Source organism: Centruroides sculpturatus, unplaced genomic scaffold, assembly GCF_000671375.1.
Source record: "Centruroides sculpturatus isolate CEXI.00-Female unplaced genomic scaffold, Cexi_2.0 scaffold729, whole genome shotgun sequence".
In the NCBI taxonomy this organism is placed as follows: Eukaryota; Metazoa; Arthropoda; class Arachnida; order Scorpiones; family Buthidae; genus Centruroides; species Centruroides sculpturatus.
In genome coordinates, this window is record NW_019385029.1 from 345448 (window position 1) to 365073 (window position 19626).

The 19626-nt window shown below is 33.5% G+C and overlaps 2 protein-coding genes across 2 annotated transcripts in view; one reads left to right on the forward strand and one right to left on the reverse strand.

Moving 5' to 3' along the window:
- Positions 1-4109: 4109 nt before the first annotated feature.
- On the reverse strand, positions 4110-5512 carry LOC111633657. The gene is made up of 2 exons (XM_023378264.1): positions 5229-5512; positions 4110-5147 (listed from the first exon to the last, which is right to left on the reverse strand). Exons 1-2 carry the CDS (start codon positions 5287-5289, stop codon positions 4555-4557), a joined length of 654 nt encoding a protein of 217 aa, XP_023234032.1. The 5' UTR covers positions 5290-5512; the 3' UTR covers positions 4110-4554.
- Positions 5513-11519: 6007 nt separating this feature from the next.
- Positions 11520-19626, forward strand: part of LOC111633654 (charged multivesicular body protein 2b-like) — a 39840-nt gene continuing 31733 nt past the window's right edge. The window contains exons 1-2 of the mRNA XM_023378261.1: positions 11520-11650; positions 19098-19189. Coding sequence (XP_023234029.1) covers positions 11617-11650; positions 19098-19189 — 126 coding nt within the window. The 5' untranslated portion in view covers positions 11520-11616. The remainder of the gene's footprint in view (positions 11651-19097; positions 19190-19626) is intronic.

The window sequence follows — 19626 nt, forward strand, 5'->3', positions numbered from 1 at the left end:
ATAAAAACAAATAACTTTATTCTTGCAGAACTTATGAAGTCTCAGAAATCTTCATTGGAATATTGCTGTCTTATGTGGAATGCTGTTCTGAAAATGCCTCTGACATGACACTCATTTAAACTAACTGTTTTGTTTACGAGAGTGCCAGTAATGCAAAATATGGGAGAGAGTATTAGAAACAAGGAAGAGTGCTCTCTCAAACGAACTGCTCCCTCATCCGATGCTATGTCATATGGACTTCTTTTTACTTAAGAGTATAGGGAAGATAGATGTAAGTCGCTTCTACAGAAGTGGTTATTACCTTAAAACCTGGGTCCAAACTAGAGCTTCACTCTGTTGTGTGATTAATACTGCATAAGGAAACGTGATACGATAGAAAAATGAGCCGTGTTACGCTGTTTGTATCACTAGACTGATATATGTGATATATTACGAGGCTATGCAACAAGTCTAGACCTACCTTTAAAGTGTCAGCCTACGGCCTTACGATCCGGGTTTGAATTCAGTCCGGTCCCTAACAGTTGGCTTTACAATACTCAAACACATTAAAATTTTTCTCGTCTGACCAAATAACGTGTTCTAGAAGCAGATGGTCCGGTCCACCAAAAGTGTGGAGATAAACGAAAGAGCAACTAAACCATACAGTACAGTACTGTTAAATACAGTGAAGGGATTAGTAATAGTTTGGGATTGTTTCAGTGCAAAAGTTAGATTGTTCTCCCCAATCATCAGATGCCAATGCAATTGAACATTTACGAAGTGACATTGAAAACCGAATGGTAAAGAGAAGGCCATAAAACAAGCCAAAGCTATTTAGTATTCTAATAGTATTCTATTTTTTTTTTATCCGATACTGCCGTAGCATAATTGGGTTAGCAGTGTTACATATGTGAATACACATATATAATATAGGTGAGAGTAATAAGAAATATGATTATCTTAGTGCAAAATGGTGTGTGTACAGATGAAAAGGTGACATATACAAAAACCAAAGTAACACGATAACTATCATAAAAGTAAACTAAAGTAATAAATACAACATATACAAAACAAATTAAAAATTATACAATTTTAAACTGTAAGTGATTTCAAATAATGATATGAACACAGAGGTATGATGCGGCAAATAGCAAGACGCGATGCATATAAACAGGTTAGTAAACAAATGATGACAGTGCAAAGATGAGTGACCTAGGGACATGATCAACTTAATGTATGGCAGAACGTATGTAATACTTATGAATCGAGTTTTTTAATACCATGTAGGTGTCACGATCGTTAAGGAAGATCTCATGGCCAGTCAATACCCATCTGGCCAAGAGTAAGGCCTAACGTTCCCAGTCATTGGACACTTGTATGCTAAACTCCATCATGGCAATTACAGAAGGTATAGAGATCCGTTGTGATTTGCCAAAACCCCGCAAGAAAACCCCAAAACCTCCAAGCCCAAGGAAAAAATGGGGGGGTTCAAAAACAAGAAATTCCCAGTGGTAGGAAAGGTGATCATTGACAGATGAAAATAAGTACCTAGTAAGGCCATTGTAGTTATCCCATCTCTTCTACCAGAGATTCAAGTTATGGTCCCAAAGTTGGCGCCTAAAGAAGAGAGGCTGAGAGCACTGAAAACCTGAGAGGACCAGTGGTACTGGCAGTAGCTGCAGCCCTGGAAAAAAGGTCCGCACATTCATTATTGAGAATACCCTGATGGCCCCTCAGCCAGCTGAGGATGTAAGAGTTCTGTGCACTGGGTATATAGTTAAGAATCTTCCTAGTCAGAGAACAGAACTCTTACATTCTCAGCTGGGTGAGGGGTCATCAGAGTATCCTCGGTAATGAACGTATAAACCTCCTTTCCAGGGCTGCAGGTACTTATTTTGAAAATGACTTGAGAAAATGAAACTTCATTACCGTATGAACAATGCTTTTGCTCATTGTATATCCGCCACTACTCAGAACAATTAATCGTCTAGAACACTTGTTCACTTTGTTATGACTCTTATGAGAAACAAAATAAAGCTCTTTTAAAATGATTAACTGGGTTTTGTTCAACTCGATATTTTTTAACACTCTCTGCCATGTAGTCATTAATTAAGAAGGCATTTTATTTTCACCATAGTGTTCGATTAAGCCCACAGGGGCAACAGAGTGATGAGGCATCCGTCATCACTCTGATGGGTCCCTCCAGATCAGAATCCATCCATTCATAAAAATTTTAGAGCCAGTCCGGATCTAGACTCTCAGGATTGTAGATTGGTGTTTTTAACGCTCCAGCCACTTGGCCAAACTGATTAATTTCTTTAACGCAATTTACTAATGCACCAAAAGCTGGATCATAATTTCGTGTATTGTAAATATACTTGTTTCATAATAGATTATCTACCAAAGGAGAGGGGTAGAAAACTATTCCAAACAAATTCGTATTACCATTATCTCAGTAAAATTCCATATGTCATGAATTTTTTGGGAAAGCTAAAAGTTAGTTAATCGAGATAGATGTTAGTCTTATTTAGGTTAATTGGCTTTTGGGTTAATTGGCTTAATTAACTTTTGCAATTTAAACTTAAATAAATATACAGGTGGACCACTTGTATATTTATTTAAGTTTAAATTGCAAAAGTTTCTGTTTAGAAAAACTACATTTACATTTACAAGCCCTTAACAGCAAATGCTGAGGCTGTTAAGACGTAAGCATACCTCTCTGTGGATCCGGGATCAGTCCCACTAAGCAACTCCCAGAAATTTTTTTGGAATGGTCTGTGACGGATACGTCGACTCCATTCTCATTAATCCCGGTCCCTGTTGTAGGCCTTGCTACGATGGGCCTGAAAAAAGGCCCCTTTAGTCTAGAAGAACTAAAGATCTAAAGAATGGACGAATAGTAACTAAAGATTAAGAAATAATTTTGCTTTTCGTAATAATAAAGCAATCATAATCAAATTTAGATAAGCATGTACATCAATCAATGATATTTTATAATTTCTGTATCGATTTTGTGGATAATGATTAAAAGAGACTGCACGCGCAGTGGCAGAAAAAAAATGGCCTACCACTTGACTGTTCAGGAGGGAGCGCAGATTGCTGCTCAGTATGAGGTGTGTAGAAATTAGTGCAAAAATAGTGACGTGCGGTGAAGGGATGTCGTGGCACAATCCGTTTGGGAACAATCAAGAACTATCATTTTAATGAGCACAGATTCGGTTGTGGACGCATAAAGAAGTGGACGTGCATTCATGGAGTCTCCGGTAGTTTGAGGAAGTTGGTAGATGGTACCGTTATCTACATTGAATTTTATGGTAGTCATCCGTATTTTCATTTAATAAGGTACACAATAGATAATTTTTTATCATCTTTGCTTTAGAAATATAGAAACAAATATCAATTTATCAATGTCTAGCTACTTTCCACCCACATTGTATTATCATTGTTATAGGCCATCAGAGCTTATATACATATACTGTAAGTTATCCGCAAGGCTATTTTAAAAACTTTTAAGACCTCTGGACTAATTTTTCAGAGAAATTATACAGATATAAAATTTTGTACAATAAGAATACTAGTAATGAGCAGCGAGATAAGGCTCCTCAGAAGGCGAGGCTCACGGCCATGGTTTGGTATACTTACAGTGACCATACGTCCTTTATTTAAGAGGACAGTCCTTTATTTCACTGCTCTGTCCTTTAACTTTATTTATTTTCTAAAATAGGCATTTTGTCCTTTATTTTGTAAAGTTGACGCAAAGTTTAAAAAAAAATTTTTAATAATATATTGAACAAGTTAGTTTTGTGTACGCCATCACGATCAGTGTTNTTTTCGTAATGAATGTTATAAACTTATGAATTTTATAACGTATTTTTTTGATTTTCTTCGATATGTCCTTTATTTTCCCCCAAAAAATATGGTCACTGTAGGTATACTCATACGTTAATTAACCACAAACCTGCATCTTACTAAATTAAAATAAGCTAAAATGTAGTTTATAGATACTTTTATAATTTTAATGACATTAAATAAAGTTAAAATAATCACAAACTAAATTCGCTAAAGTAAATTTAAGAGAAAAAACTCGTATTCTAATTACATCAATTAAATTTTGCTCGAGAGATAAAACATAATGAAACCTTCCATTTTATTCATATTATTTGCATTTACAGTAAAACCTGTCTAAAACGGAATCTGAATAAAACGAAAGCCTGTCTAAACGAAAAAAATTCTTCCTAACCTAGCAATTTTCCATGTTAAAAACACTACAAAACCAGAAAATATATTCGGCACTGTGTGATTCCGGTTTACGCAAGTTTTACTGTATTTCCAAACTCTTTGCTTTGTAATGTGGGTCTATGTTATCCATATTAGAATGGATTTATCTAAAACAAGAAGTTATAAAATTTAGGCCAAAGTAAACAAATTTAACTGTCTTGAGTTATATTAAGATTTTAATACATGAGTATTACATTTTCTTAAAAGAATAACCCATAAACTCTTAAAAATTACAGAATTGTTGTAGAATATTAACAGTTTCGGATACATTTATAGTTTCATACAGGCTCTTATAACCTATCGTCTATCTGAATTTAACTTTCTAGAAGTTATCTTCACTTCACTCAATTTTTCTTGAAGCAGTTTTGATACGCCATTTTCAATACCTTCGATCACCATTCCTTTGGAGTGATTAAACATGACATTTGCTATAATAGTCACTAACCAATTAAAAGCGATTGTGGCACCCCGAACTTTAGTAACCTTAAATCCACCAAAATCTGTTACTATAAATTCCTCCACTTTTCCAGTTCCATCAAGAGAAGATACTCCGACAACACAGCGAACTGTCACGTGGTCGATCTTCCCTTCCGCTTTACCGCTGATCCAGAGAGGTAAAAGGGGGTTTTTCACTTTATAATCCATATTAAATTTAATTTTAGCCACTCCCAATTTAGAAGTTACGTATGTTTTATCTCCTTTGGCCTCAACGTGACTGTCCTCTAATCTATAAAGATCGGATAATCCTTCAATGTATATATTTCTACCTTCGAATGTGTTCTCTCTTACGTTGGGAACGTGGATTGGTTCCACTTTTTTGGCAATCACGGGATCGTTTCTTAGATTTCCCAGCAGTAGATCCATATATTCGTTAGCTTCTTCCACACTATCTAGAATTAAAAGAACGTGGCATCAAAACAGCCATCCTGATGATCTACAATTAACTATAACTTCTAAAAATATTTTTTTACCTGAAAAGACTGTACTTGCGAGCAGAAAAAGTAGAAGATAGGAGCTTTTTAACGTTTTCATTCTTGCAAAGTGAATGTGTTTATGAGAAAAGGTGAAAGCAAAACAGCAATTCAAACGGATATCCTTAAGAAGAGAAACGAAGATTTTTCTATCTAATTTATAACTTACGAAATAAACAGTTGCATTTTCTAAAAATCACGTTTGTTCTGTTACTTATCCACCAGATTTACTTGAGCTTTTACCTGAATTCACCTAACTTATTACGTAAATGCATCTAACGGGTGAAGGTCAACCAGATTAAATACTAACTCAACGTCATTCTGGGAAGTTGTAACACGCCTTATTAATTATAAAGAAAATTTATTTAATTCTCTGACACAAATATACTTTTTTGGAGGCCTGATATAGCATTAGATATGTCAATTTTGCTTATTAGATTACGTTAAATGCGAATTTATCATTGTAAATTTATACCCATTTGAGAGTAATGATCATTCATCACAGTACTTTTTACCGTACAGTACAGTACATGTGACAGCTCACATTATGAATAAATATAACGTGACAAAGAAAATGTACGACTTCGGAAGTGTAAAAGTCATATCTCTAAAGTAATATTTCAAATTTCTTGCACAATATTTTGATTATTTACTACGAAAGTTAGTCTTACAAGGTCATCATTGAAATAACATTCAAACTCGTTTTCTCACTCTATTATTCAGTTTAGCTTCGTTTATTCTTTATTTTATATAAATTTACCTGAATTTTTATACACATTTCTGTCTGTAACGGTCTAATTCTGGAGAATAATTCGTTAAAGCATGACTGACGACAAAAGACGTTTCAGTTGTTTCACCGATATGAAGCAAAATTTAGGATGTAATTTAACTCTTTCCGCTCTGTGGACCCTAAGACGACCTATTTTCAAAACCATCGTGGATTTGGCCAGACTCACAATGAGAAGTTTTGGCGCCCGGGACAAACCTTATAACTAGCGTTAATTCAACCTTATAATTCAACGTTAATTAATTACAATAAATTCTACAGACTCATTTTGGAGCCCCCAAGGTCGAGCCGGGGAGACATGCCCACCCTCGACTTTCCTTAGTTTCGCCTCTGCCTGACTTATCCGGAACGGACCATCCCCAAAAATTTCTGAGTGTTTCGGCCCGTCCGGATTCAATCTCACGCGACCCCGGTGGCAGTAAATTAAACTACACTGTAGCGAAGGATAGAAGTGAAGATGTATTTGAAATGTCTCCTTCCTGGCCACTTACGTACCCACAACTTTTTCCCTTTTTTCCTCGCTAGTCAATGATATCACGCACATTAATCCAGTAAAACACTGTAAATTCTTGTCAAACACCTTATTTTCAGTATTAAATGTTGGGTTTTGACAGCGTGTAGTTTACATAAAATGGGTGAAGATGGCGTTGGGTCCCACACCGCCATTTTGTAAGCATCTACTGTCGTATTAAAATAATATTGTATAAACACCAGCAGAAATACAGGGTGACAATAATTAATCCGTACAAAGTTTGTAGCAATGTTGCGCCTGAACCTTTTTACCGTAATTAATTTACATACTGTCGTTTAATTCTCCGTGATTTCCTGCCCATGTAGATGTGCTTTCGGTGTAATAAGGGTTAGTTTCGAACAAACGTTGTGCAATTTTGGAGCTATTCCGGCAAGGAAAGTGTCAATGTAAAATTGTTCGTTTGCTCGGTGTTCCGAAAATGATAGTCTCGGACGCAGTTCAGCGAGTCAAGAAGATTGGCCATGATGGTAACCATCCCGGACGTGGAAGAAAGCACACCATCAACACGTCTAGGAACCGTAAGATCATCAAAAAGCGAGTTGACTGACATACGAAGATCTCCATGAGAAAAATTGCTCGTGAGATCGGAATCAATCGCGAATCGATGCGGTTAATGGCGAGAAAGAAACTCGGACACAAATCCTACAAGTTCTAAAAGCTTCAACTCCTCATCGATGAAAACAAGTGCATGCGACTCGAAAGATGCCGTCAACTCAAGCGTCGGGCCGCGGGTCAACTATGGGAGCGCATTCTCTTCACAGACAGGAAGCTTTTCTCCGTACAACAGGCGCACAACCATCAAAATGACAGGGACTGGTCCGAGGAGGCTCCCTGATGTTCAGCCGTCATCGAACACCGTAAAAATACAATGTTTGGGCCGGAATTTGTGCAAGCGGCAAGACACCCCTTGTTTTCGTCGATCAAGGGGCCAAAATCAATCAAAACGTGTACCGCCGTGACATTCTCGAGGACGTGGTACTTCCGTGGGCTCAGCAGCATTTTGGACGTTTCAGCAGGACTCAGCGCCGATACACAGGGCGAAGAAGACTCAGGAGTGCTGCAAGGCTCATTTTCCTGATTTCATATCGTCTGCGGAATGGCCACCGTACTCACCGGATCTGAACCCGATGGACTATAGTGTGTGGTCCATTTTGGAGGCTAGGGCCTGCGCTAAGCACCACAAAAGTTTGGAGTCGCCGAAGCAATCCTTGTGCCGGAGTGGGACAAACTGTCTCCAGAAGAGCTGCGGCCCATCGCCGAGAATTTAGAAACGAGTTTGGGGTTCTGCATCAAAGCGAAAGGAGGCCACTTTGAAACCGACTGAATTAATACGTAAAGTATTGTCACTGCTATCTGTTGTTGTTTTGCTAATTTTCATTTCTTTAATAAATTTACGATGCAAAAACTTGTACGGGTTAATTATTGCCACCCTGTATTAAAAGAGGGTCGAGTACTACCCGAGTTACTTGACTAATGTAAACTAGACTAACCAACTAAACATTCCGAACAAGATTGTTTTTAGTCGAGTTCATTAGTTCAATGATTCCTACAGCATTACTCGGTCAGTAGAGGATCCAAAAGTGTCAAAGGACCCAGCGAACTCAAAAATTACAAATATATTAATATAACGTAGCCAAACAATCGTCTTAAATACTCGGGCAATCAATTCGCTATTTTTTATAATTAATACTAAGTAATATACTACTAGAGGTAGACGTTAGGCGCCATCTTTTATCTAAATTAATAATCATAGTTTAAATAATAATTTAGAATCAACTGGAAGAAAAAACTGGCCCGGAGAAGGGCAATTTAACTTTTCCCGTCAATTTTTCGATGGTCTTTTCTACGCGTGAAATTAATTACATATTTTTATATATTACAAATTACAATGATTATAACACGTTCTCTATAGAGAATTTTCGGACCTATATGAAGCATATTAAAAAATAATAATAATAATCCAGCAACGAGTTGCTTAACTTTCCCGGCAACATTTAAAATCGCGTGTGTGGCGACATCTGTTATATTTTATTATTAAAAACTTTTTATATTTTTATTTATTATAAAATGATAAAAAGCTTAATTTTGAGGTAGGCCTGGGTATTCTGAAAAATTGTAAATGTTAATAACGAGTAAAATCGTCATTAAGTCCGACCCCATTCGAAATACGACACACGATCCCCTTTATCTCCTCGCCTTTTCGGCCCTTAATCACCATAATTTTATAGCATTAATCCTCCTAATACACAAACATCCCTGCAAAATTTCAGAAATTTTCGGCAAAAAGCACAGAAGTTATTAACCTTTAAAGAGAGTGAACAAAATCGTGCCCCTCCCGCACACACCCTAATATCCATACATACAGAAAAAAACCCGAATTTTTTTTAATCTTAAAATATAAAAATCTTCGGGGTCATTTTTGACCGATCGCCGTATTTTCTTTGTTATATATAACAGCCGGAAAATAACTCTATTTTCATTCGAAATCATCTTTATTTTATACTTTGTGCTGTGCTGTATTTTTAATAATTTTCAGGTACCAAGCAACACACTCGCTGTCAAACTCCCATTTTAAAATGTCAATTGATATTGAAATAACGTAAATGAGTGTTGCAGTTATTTACTGGATTGTTTTTCGATGTCCTTACAAACATATTTTTCAATTCTCACGTAAAAAAATTTTTAAAAATAAAAGATCGAGCCAGTAAATGCATTCATTTTCAAAAACATTTTCTATATCCCTGTATTTTAAATAAAAATTTCAAACCGACAATTTAAATACCCCAGAGTAAGAGATTATGCTTTTGCTCCATTGACTAAACACTATTTTCAGTTCCAGGGGCGCCGCTAGCTGTTTGAACGCCCGTGTGCAATATCGATTATGCCGCCCCCTGTTTAACTACGTCTACCTGCGCTGAGCTTGCCAGAAAGGCTCTTTAGTGTTGTCTCATAAAGGTGTGAAAAAAGAAAAGAAATACTTTACAAAAAGAACTATTTATTATTACACGGTGCACGCCTTGCACGCCCGCTTACGGCGGGCCTGTGCCTGAATCACGCTTTACAACTCTTACCTCCTCGTTTCTTCCGGCAAGAAACTACTTGTCAAACTACGGCTTGCCAAAGACACCAATGCGAACTGCTATGCATCGTGAGCGTTTGCCAGATACTTCTTTGCCGCTCTTTCCCATAGTCGTGAGATGGGGCACTTGGATAAAAGCTGCAGTATTCTATGCGGACCATTTACGTGACTTTCAAAATTTTTCAATGAACTTTATGAATCAGAAAGTTCTTTCACTGTGGATGTCAAGGAAGCTTTGGAGAATCCATATTTAATCACATCTCTAGTTTATATCCGCGTCCACTTGTTAAATGTTCCGGATTACATCGAAGCATTAGAAGCAAAAGGGTTGTCACTCGAAGAATCTCTAAAAATATTTTAAACGGTAGAGACTGGTAGAAACGGTAGAGAATTCTATATAAAACTGGTTTATATAGAATTAACTTCGCACGAAGTTGGCTTTTAGATAAGAATAGTAGTTTTTCTCTGCTTCGCTAAGTTAATAGCTGTCTAGTTGGAGATCCCTGAGGATGTAGGACTTGCCAATGTACTTTTGCTGAAATACTAACCTGTGACTACGTTCGAGGCCGAGAGAAGTTTTCATTGTATAAAAATTTATCACTGGCCGTCCACAGTCTGACAGAAGAAAATATTAATAGATTTCTTGTATGTGTGCATGGTCATCTTCAAAAAGTTTATAATATAGTATACAGAATCAATTAATAAACAGATAACTGAAAAAAAAATTGATAAGTTTGTTTATTATTTTTATTTTTTTTGTTCCGAGAATAAATCCGAAAATGCGATCTTTTCGATCCGATTACAGATCCGAAAAATTCGGGGCTTAGTTATTATTGATCGGCTATAGTTCTTATCAGTTTTGACGTTGAAAGTGACTGTTCTGCAAATATAGCAGACTTTCAAAAATTGTTGATTTGATAATTTCACTTTTAAAATATACTTCCAAATTTGCCAGGCCTTACGCATCTTTTGTTGCCTTATGTAGAGCCACCTCTTACGCAATGAATATCAAAATGATATCAAATAGCATCTTATATCAGATTGTCTTATATTATTTTTATTCCATGAGTGGTAGTTTTTAATGAATCAATTATATCTTAGACGCGAGGCAAGTACTGTACATCATTGCATTTACTGGCATGAAAGACTGTCAGAACGCAGAGCTGAAGATATTGCTAGTGCATTTGCAAAATTCTTCAAAATTCATCATAGCGCACAATTACTTCTACGATTTGATAATTGCACAGGATAATTGCACGTGACCGATCTGTTAGGGGGGAGTACTTCCCGGAAGGACTTTTATGGGAAAACTGGCCGCTATTCAGCTGTTAGACATGTGAAGAAAACTCGGAAAACCCCACATGGCCAGCTCGGTGAGGCGTGAAGCCGCGACAAACTACCGCTCAACGCTACTTCCACTCAGAAGATTGTTTTAAAATAGTTCTAGAACGCAGCTTTATAATTATATACTGCTCGTGGAAAAATTTGAACAACAAAGAAATAACATCAAACACGTTTACATCTTTTCAAACTTATTGCTTCGGTGCTTCGGCCGCATATTTTTATGGATTTAAAAATTTTTTCCGAAGCAAACGGACGGATCGATAAATCCCAGGAATTTTTTGTGGGGCCGCGTCTTTCACCGCCCAGCCTCCCCATTGTGAAACTGGCCGAACCCATAATGGGCTTACGTAAAAGAGTCCCTCATAGTGCCCACAGGGCGGAAAGAGTTTTTAAAAAAACCTCCCCATTGACAAAAAGAATAAATTTTTATTTTCGTTAAATTATTTAATAATTATTTTTTTAATTTAAAAATAAGTATATATTGCTGTATTTTGTTTATTTAAAAATAACCAATAAAAATGACCATTATTATTATTAATGGAGCTATATTGACATTTTCGGCCACCAGAAGATCTATGACGTAATTGTTTGTTTCCATCATCTTCACATGTCACTGAAGAGTTAGAAGAGACACTAGGCCATTAACATGAGTCTTTTCACCAAAAACTTGACTCCCAAGGGTAAATTTTATTATGCTTTAAATAATAATTAAAGCAAATTTATTGTATTTTGTATAATAGTAAGACTAATTGTAAATTTGTAGTAAATTCTTAATGATAAATAGATTAAAGTTGTAATGAATTTTAAGTGTTTCAAACGTTTATATACATTTTTTATAATGTAAACTGCACTTTCTTATAAATAAATTGATATTTATGTGTAAAATATATGAGTAATTATCGCACTTGGTCATATTGCGTAAATGTATTTTTAGATAATTACTCGAATGCGTTACAAATCGATGGATTTCCTACGTAATTTTATGTAAATCGGCATTGATGATGATAAAATTGCAAGTATGAATGAGGAGTTTGAATCTCCAAATTTTGGATATCGTTGGTTCCCTTAACTACTTTTACTCCACGGTATATTGACCATAGGAGTAAAAAATTCCTTTATTTTATGACTTAGAATTTTTTTCCTCTAAAATAGCTATTTTGTCCTTTATTTTATGAAGTTTAGTACAGTATATTAAAAGTTATGTTGGGTGTGGAAAGGTCAAAGAATGGTGAAAAAATGATGAGTTTTATTACTAATATACATGGGTTGACATTTTAAAATATTTTGCGAATAAACACGTACTGTAAACCATTTTAAATATCGTTGAATTTTGCTTACGCCTCCCTGGATCTAATTCCTCCGCCAAATGAGTATTCTCGTTGGTGAACGATTTGTGGATCGGTGAAAAAAAAAATCAATTAAAAATGAAAACGTCTGAAGCATTCGTTTGTATCAAATGCGACTTTGACGTGAACTGTATACAGTTTTATGAATTTTTAAAATCCAAACCTAATTTATTAAAAAGTTCATTCTTGTGAAAAGTATCAAAATTAAAATTTTTTAAAAGTAATAATGTGATTATTTAAAATGCTATGTATTGATATATGCTTGTATCTTATAATAAATGTTACAAAACTTTTGAATGTTAGTGAAACAAATAAATGCAACCCACTGTAATAATGAAACAATTTCTGATTTGTTCTTTATTTTCTCCAAAACAAATATGGTCATAGTATACAGTTCGTAAGGTTCTAACTGTCTCATTCAGAACTGCATTTATACACTTCCTTGATGATGATAAGGATGTAAGCACTCAAATACTGCTTGAAGTAGACTTAAAAAGAAATTCATACTTGTAATATTTTAAACATTTGTTGAATGATCATTTGTTAGAATGAATATATCAGAATGCTCAAAAAATAATAAAATTTGTGTGTTTTATTTTAGAAATGAAAACAATTCCTTAAATAATAGGGTATTTTAAGCAATTATTATATTACGATTAAGTAAATATAAAATTAAATAATTTTTAATGTAGTTAGCACAATATTTCATGTGTTAAACAGTATATAATTATGTGTCAGATTATTTACTTGTCTCTGCTGTTGACTTTGAGTAAAAGCAATATAATCATGAAAATACAAAGTGAAAATTGTGAACTCACTACTGATATGCTACAGCATTTTAGGATTTTATTAAATTGGAATATTTTAATAGTTTATTTGGATTTAGTTGAATTATTACAGAATTATTATGGATATCACTCATATACAAAAATTAAATGAATAGATGTCATGTTAAATGATTAGTGATGATATGAATGCTTAATTTTTAGTTAGCAACTTATTACAAGTTTCTGTTTCTGTTAGCCATATTTTCCAAGAGCAGCTAAAATTCATTTCAGCTTATTCTATATATAATCAATCAGCATTACTTTGAATTAAGCAAAAAATTGTGAAGAATTGTTAGTTCATTTCTATTTGTAAAATTGTAAGTTTAATTGAAATTGTTCACTGATTGTAAAAATTCATTAATTAAAATAGATGAACATTTACAAAAATTGTAGTTTTTAAAATATAAATATTTAATTCTTTCTGAATCTAACTCTGAGAATTGTTAAAAACACTGAGTTTAAGAAATATTAATCTCAGATTTGCAAAATATTGTAATTGCTGTGTGAATATTGAATATTTGATTTATATATAGTAGTTGATTAATTTGAATGATAGAAATAAAACTTTTTTCAATAACATCTGAATGGTTTTGTGTTCAGATCCATTTTTCCATGAACTGTTATCTTTTTGTCTTGTTTCCTGGATACAGAGTACTGCAGTCTTTCTTGTCAGATTTGTTACTCTTTATTGTGGATGATGCCCCTTTCCCTTCTGTCTTTTTATTCTGTCATAATTACAATACTTAATTTATAATTCCATACTTGTTGCAAATGTAAGATTTCCTGCTAATGGTAACAGATAAAATGTTCATGCAGTATCATTAAACATCATAGATGAATATAACCATATTATTGGATTTGATGTTTATTAGCTGGATGTCCTTCCTGTTATCTACTCTCTAAGTAAGGACTTTGAACCATCAGTTGTGCAAAAAGACAACACAACCACTAGATAAGGCCTGGCCAACCCAAATTGTTTCGTGGGCCACTTTGATCACACGTAACATTATGGTGGGCCACAATTTAGGCAAACATGCTTTTAAAAAAGTAAAACAAATATAAAATGAATAAGATTTTATTGTTATACCAAGAGTTCATACTCGCACTTGCGCATTATAATAATGTCACATGCAAATTTTCATTTATTTAATTATTTTCATATACAACGGGAAACAAAAGTTTTAATTGATACATAATATTGCTTAGCAGACCACACAATTTAACGTGAAGGGCCGCAGGTTGGCCAGGCTTGCACTAGATGATAGTGGAAAAAACTCTAGCCTTTCAGTATCTCTAAGACCCTCAGGGTCTAACAGCCAGAGGGAAAAAGGATTAGTCAAGTGTAAAACTAGGTGGAAAAGATGGAAACAGTGAATCTAGCACAAGTGGAAGTATTGCCTAAACTCAACATAGTATCTTGTGGTTGCCATACATGTATAATAGGTATTAGTTGTCTAATATCAAAATCAACATGTCCCTTAACATAAATAATAATGCAAAACTTATGCTTATTATAATCAAAAATTATCTTTGCAATTTGTTTATAATTATCATTATGTTACTAATAAGTTTAAATTTACTTAGATGGTTAGTAACAGCCAACTGATAAAACAGATAACTGTTACAACCCATTTCATTACAATAATTACTAATTATTTTATCATATATGAATGTCACTCTTAATTTGTTAAATGTTCATTTTAATTGTTACTGTTTACAATATTGTAGTTTAAATTTTAATATCTTGCATGTTACTTTATTTATATATAGTATTTGTATTAGGACCATTGAAAACTTGTATGGGCCTGGGGGTAGTTCAGATCCTTTTTTCTATTTTATTTATTTATTTATTTATTTTTGTTTAATTTTTTTTTGAATAAAGGAAATACATAGAATGTTTCTTTATTAATAAAAAGTAGTTTTAAATAGATAGAAACTACTATGGCCCACTAAGTTTTTCCTGGGTAGGAAAAATCTCCAGTTCTCTTCTCTCAACAGCCATTTGTTATTATTTATAGGCATATTTACATTCATTTATAATTAACCAAATAAATATATGTTTGTTTATTTTGTTGTTGTTGAAGACTGATCTTAATAACTGTTTAATTAAAGTACAGTATTGTATTATACATTTTTTCATAATAGAAGTAAATATGAAATACAACTATTTGTCCCTCAGAGATAAAACTTGAAAGTTTAAAATACTTTTTTTATTATTATTATTATTAATCAGGTACAAGTGATATGTACATACCCAGTACCACCTAGCACAACATAGTTATCATTGCACATAAAACATGATAAATGTGTGTATAAAAATGAATGGAGTAGGCAGGAGTGTGGATGTGGTCACTGTTACTACCTGCAATGCGTGGGACTTAACACAAAAAAGGGCTGGGTGGTTACCCAGATAACCGACAATATTCAGTATAATTTTTTCACTAAAGTCCATTTGAAATATAAAGCAATAAGAGTTCTGAAGGATCTGTAGATTTCTTTGTCTTGCAGGAGAAGGCTTTTATTGCATGGCCAATCAATATGTTTGTAGCCTAAAATTTGCTGTAGCTCATTCCTTTCTTTTTCAACTATAGGGCATTTGAACAGGTAGTGGTCGCTTCTATCTATTTTGTTACAAATAGAACACTTATCAGTGATTTTGAATCTGTGTAAGTAGCTTTGAAAGCAGCCATGGTTTGTTATAAATTGGGTTGTATTATGATCAATTTCAAGCCAGTTCATCTTGAAGATACTTTTAATGTCTGGTAAGTATGAGTAAGTTGTTTCATTATGGGAGTTATCCCAGTATATTTGCCATTCATTTAAAATATAGTTTTTTATAGCGTTGTATTCTGTGACAAAATACAACGCTATTTGTATTTGTACAACGGTAATTTGCTGTATATTATGGTGTTTTCTTGATTGATGGCTGCCTTCTTTGCTAATTCATCGGCTCTCTCCTTGCCAATATTTCTGTGGTGTCCTCTCAGCCAATTAAGGGAGAAGGCACAATTTGAATTTTGTAGCATAGTATTAATATTATTCGTAATCGGGCGAGTATCCTTATTCTGAATTATGTAAATAGCTGCTTGGCTGCCAGAATAGATGTTAATGTTATGAAGTTTAAAATACTATAATAAATTGCCAAAAATGAGTCAACATGCTTTGAGGAGTTTAATCCTTAAATGCCTATAGAGCAGGGATGTCCAGCCTGCGGGCCATACTGCGGCCCACTGCACCCTAAATTTTTTAGGTACATTTTCATTTATTTTGGTAAAGTATGTTGTAAAAATTATTCTCATTTCACTGGATACACTTTGATGTTGTAATGACGTAATTGGTGCTAGAAAATTGTTTTATCTAAAAAATGTTATGCATATTTTGGGTAGTACATATTGTTGTGAACAATTCTTTTCGTGCATGAAAACATCAAAACTGCTGAAAGAAATAGGTTGAGTGATTCCCATTTAACTAACATTCTTACAATTAAGACTAGTACAATAAAAGCAGATATTGACAATATTATAAAAGGAAGACAATGTCAGAAATTGCATTGAATTTATTTTTATTTTGTGTGAGTATATTTTCTTTTTTACTGTCAATAAATAATAATGTTTTTGTAATTATATATATTTGTTATTAAAATTTGATATTCACATTTTAAACTTTTTAAAAATATATCTTTATATATGATACCTTTGTGGCCACTGAATATACATAAATTTCTAATTTGGCCCATTAGGAAAAAAGGTTGGACAACCCTGCTATAGAACATTTTTAATGAATTAGTGTAATAATTATGTAAATATGTTGTTTGTTAGTAATCTGAAAAAGGCAACTTGTGAATTATCATTGTAGAGTTGATGTAAAGAAAATAAGTGTATAAATTTGTCTCATTTCAATAAAATAGCAACTATTAAATGTCTTCCTAATTAAATTCAAATGTAAACTCTAACATTTACACTTAAGATTTTTTCACTTAGAATATATTAAACATTATTGTGTTGTTGGTAATTTTGAATTTGCACTGAAGCCTTGAGTATAAGCAAAAATGGAAATCCTTTGTTAACATTTATTTAAAAAAAAGATATGTCCAGTTTTATATTATCAATAACTATAATTTTCTTGAGAAAGTACAATGGGTTCTCATTAGCAATAACTTTCAATGTGGTATTACCTATTTTTGACCAGTAGCAGAAACCTTATTTAAACAATCGAACGCATTTAAATATAAAGGTTTGAAGTGTTTCAAATTGTACACGTGCATTGGTATGGTGTTACCAATCTAGCACAAAGATATTTAAAACTTGCAGTTTAATAGTGTTTCCAAACCAAACCTGTGTGCTGCAACACACAAGGAGATGTCATGAATATCTTAGGGGTGTCATAGAAATAATAAATATTTTTTAGAATTTTGAAGCAGCTCTTTTTTAAAATTTCATTTGTCTTTCATTTTTTACTGCTGGCCAATCAAAGGGAGGAGGAAGGATTCACTAAAATGCCAATTGTTATAAAATTTGTGGAATCGACAACCTCCCCTCACAAAAGTTGCATGTATGCATGCACTGGTGTACCAACTTTTTGGAGTTTCTACAAACATTGTGATTTGCCAGCTTAAAGACTAGCTTCTTATGCATTGATTCAAATAATCATTTTATTTTTATAGTATATTTGTAAAATTGTGAGTTTTTATTTTGGTTAGTTTAAATTAANTATCGTTGAATTTTGCTTACGCCTCCCTGGATCTAATTCCTCCGCCAAATGAGTATTCTCGTTGGTGAACGATTTGTGGATCGGTGAAAAAAAAAATCAATTAAAAATGAAAACGTCTGAAGCATTCGTTTGTATCAAATGCGACTTTGACGTGAACTGTATACAGTTTTATGAATTTTTAAAATCCAAACCTAATTTATTAAAAAGTTCATTCTTGTGAAAAGTATCAAAATTAAAATTTTTTAAAATCAACCATAATTTATTTTAAATTTTAGACATTTTTTAAAATCAACCATAAATTATGGTGTGTTGCAGAAATCTTATTAAACTCGGTGTGTTGCTAATCCAAACAGATTGGGGAACACTGATTTAACATATAGGAAATTAATACTGTAATTTTTAAAAGTACATTTTAAAAAATATTAATGTTACAACTTTAAACCTAAATTGCCTGTAGTCAAGGTGTATAACAACAACTATATAGAATGGAAGTTCTATTCAATGTAGTTGTTATTATATTGCCTATAATCAAACAGTTATTTTAATAAAATATTATAGTAGATACCGTGTTTCCCCGAAAATAAGACATCCGCAGAAAATAAGACCTAGCACAGATTTTGCTGAATTGCGAAATATAAGACCTCCCCCTGAAAGTAAGACCTAGCGAAGTTTTTTTTTAGTCGTAACGGTCATCGACAGATGGTTGAAAGTACAGCCACTGATTGGTCAGCAGACAATTACGCCACACGGCATGATTTGCATAAGACTATGGCTTGGGAATCACAGATTTGCATAATGTTATCGCTGGTGATCGCTAATTGGTCGGCTGGGAATCACGCCACATCACATTTGCATAGTGCTACGGTTCAGTAAGCACTAATTGGTCATCGAGCTCGATGTGGACACTATAAAAAGGTTAAGTTGAATGTGTCGCAAGGTGTTCTCTCGAACCTGTTTAGCGTATTGTTCAACAATAAATGTGAATTCGTCTTCATGGAAATATAAGACATCCCCCTGAAAATAAGACCTAGTGCATTTTTTAGAGCAAAAATTAATATAAGACACTGTCTTATTTTCGGGGAAACACTGTAGTGATGGTAAAAAAATAATAGTCCTGAAGTACTGTACTTTAATTGTATTTCCAATTTAAAATGTAACAATAATTAAATAAATTAAGAATTTATATCCAAAAACATCCTTTCTTTCATTAAGTTTTTATTATTATAATGATATTTTTTAAATAGAGCAAATGAGAGAACAACAGAAAATCTTGAGAAGAGCTCAGCGAGATCTTGATAGAGATAAGAGAGATTTAGATAGACAAGAAAAGCAGCTGGTAAAATTAAATTTTTATGATATTAGAATTATCAATATATTAACTAGTATTATAGATTTATATTCATATTAATTTTCATTTAATTTTACTTCAATAATTTATAGTGTGTATTAAGAAATATTCATGAAGACAATTCTGTGTTAAAATTTTAATTTCAGTAGAACCCCTCTAGTTCGCCCTCAGATAGTCCGTCACTCCGGTTAATCCGACTGTGGTCGGACTCGAGAAACTTGTCTCGACTCATCAGTGACTCGCCGTCCATGGCGTTCTTATGTGTTCATTACAGTATATGTTTTACATTGTGTGTACATGTATAGTTTTGTGTGTGTTTTCAACATGTCAGGAGTGAAACGTAAACACGTTACTCTTTCATTAAATGAAAAATTAGCAGTGCTACAAAGGCTGGACAAAGGGAAGATTGTTTATTTTACTTTTTT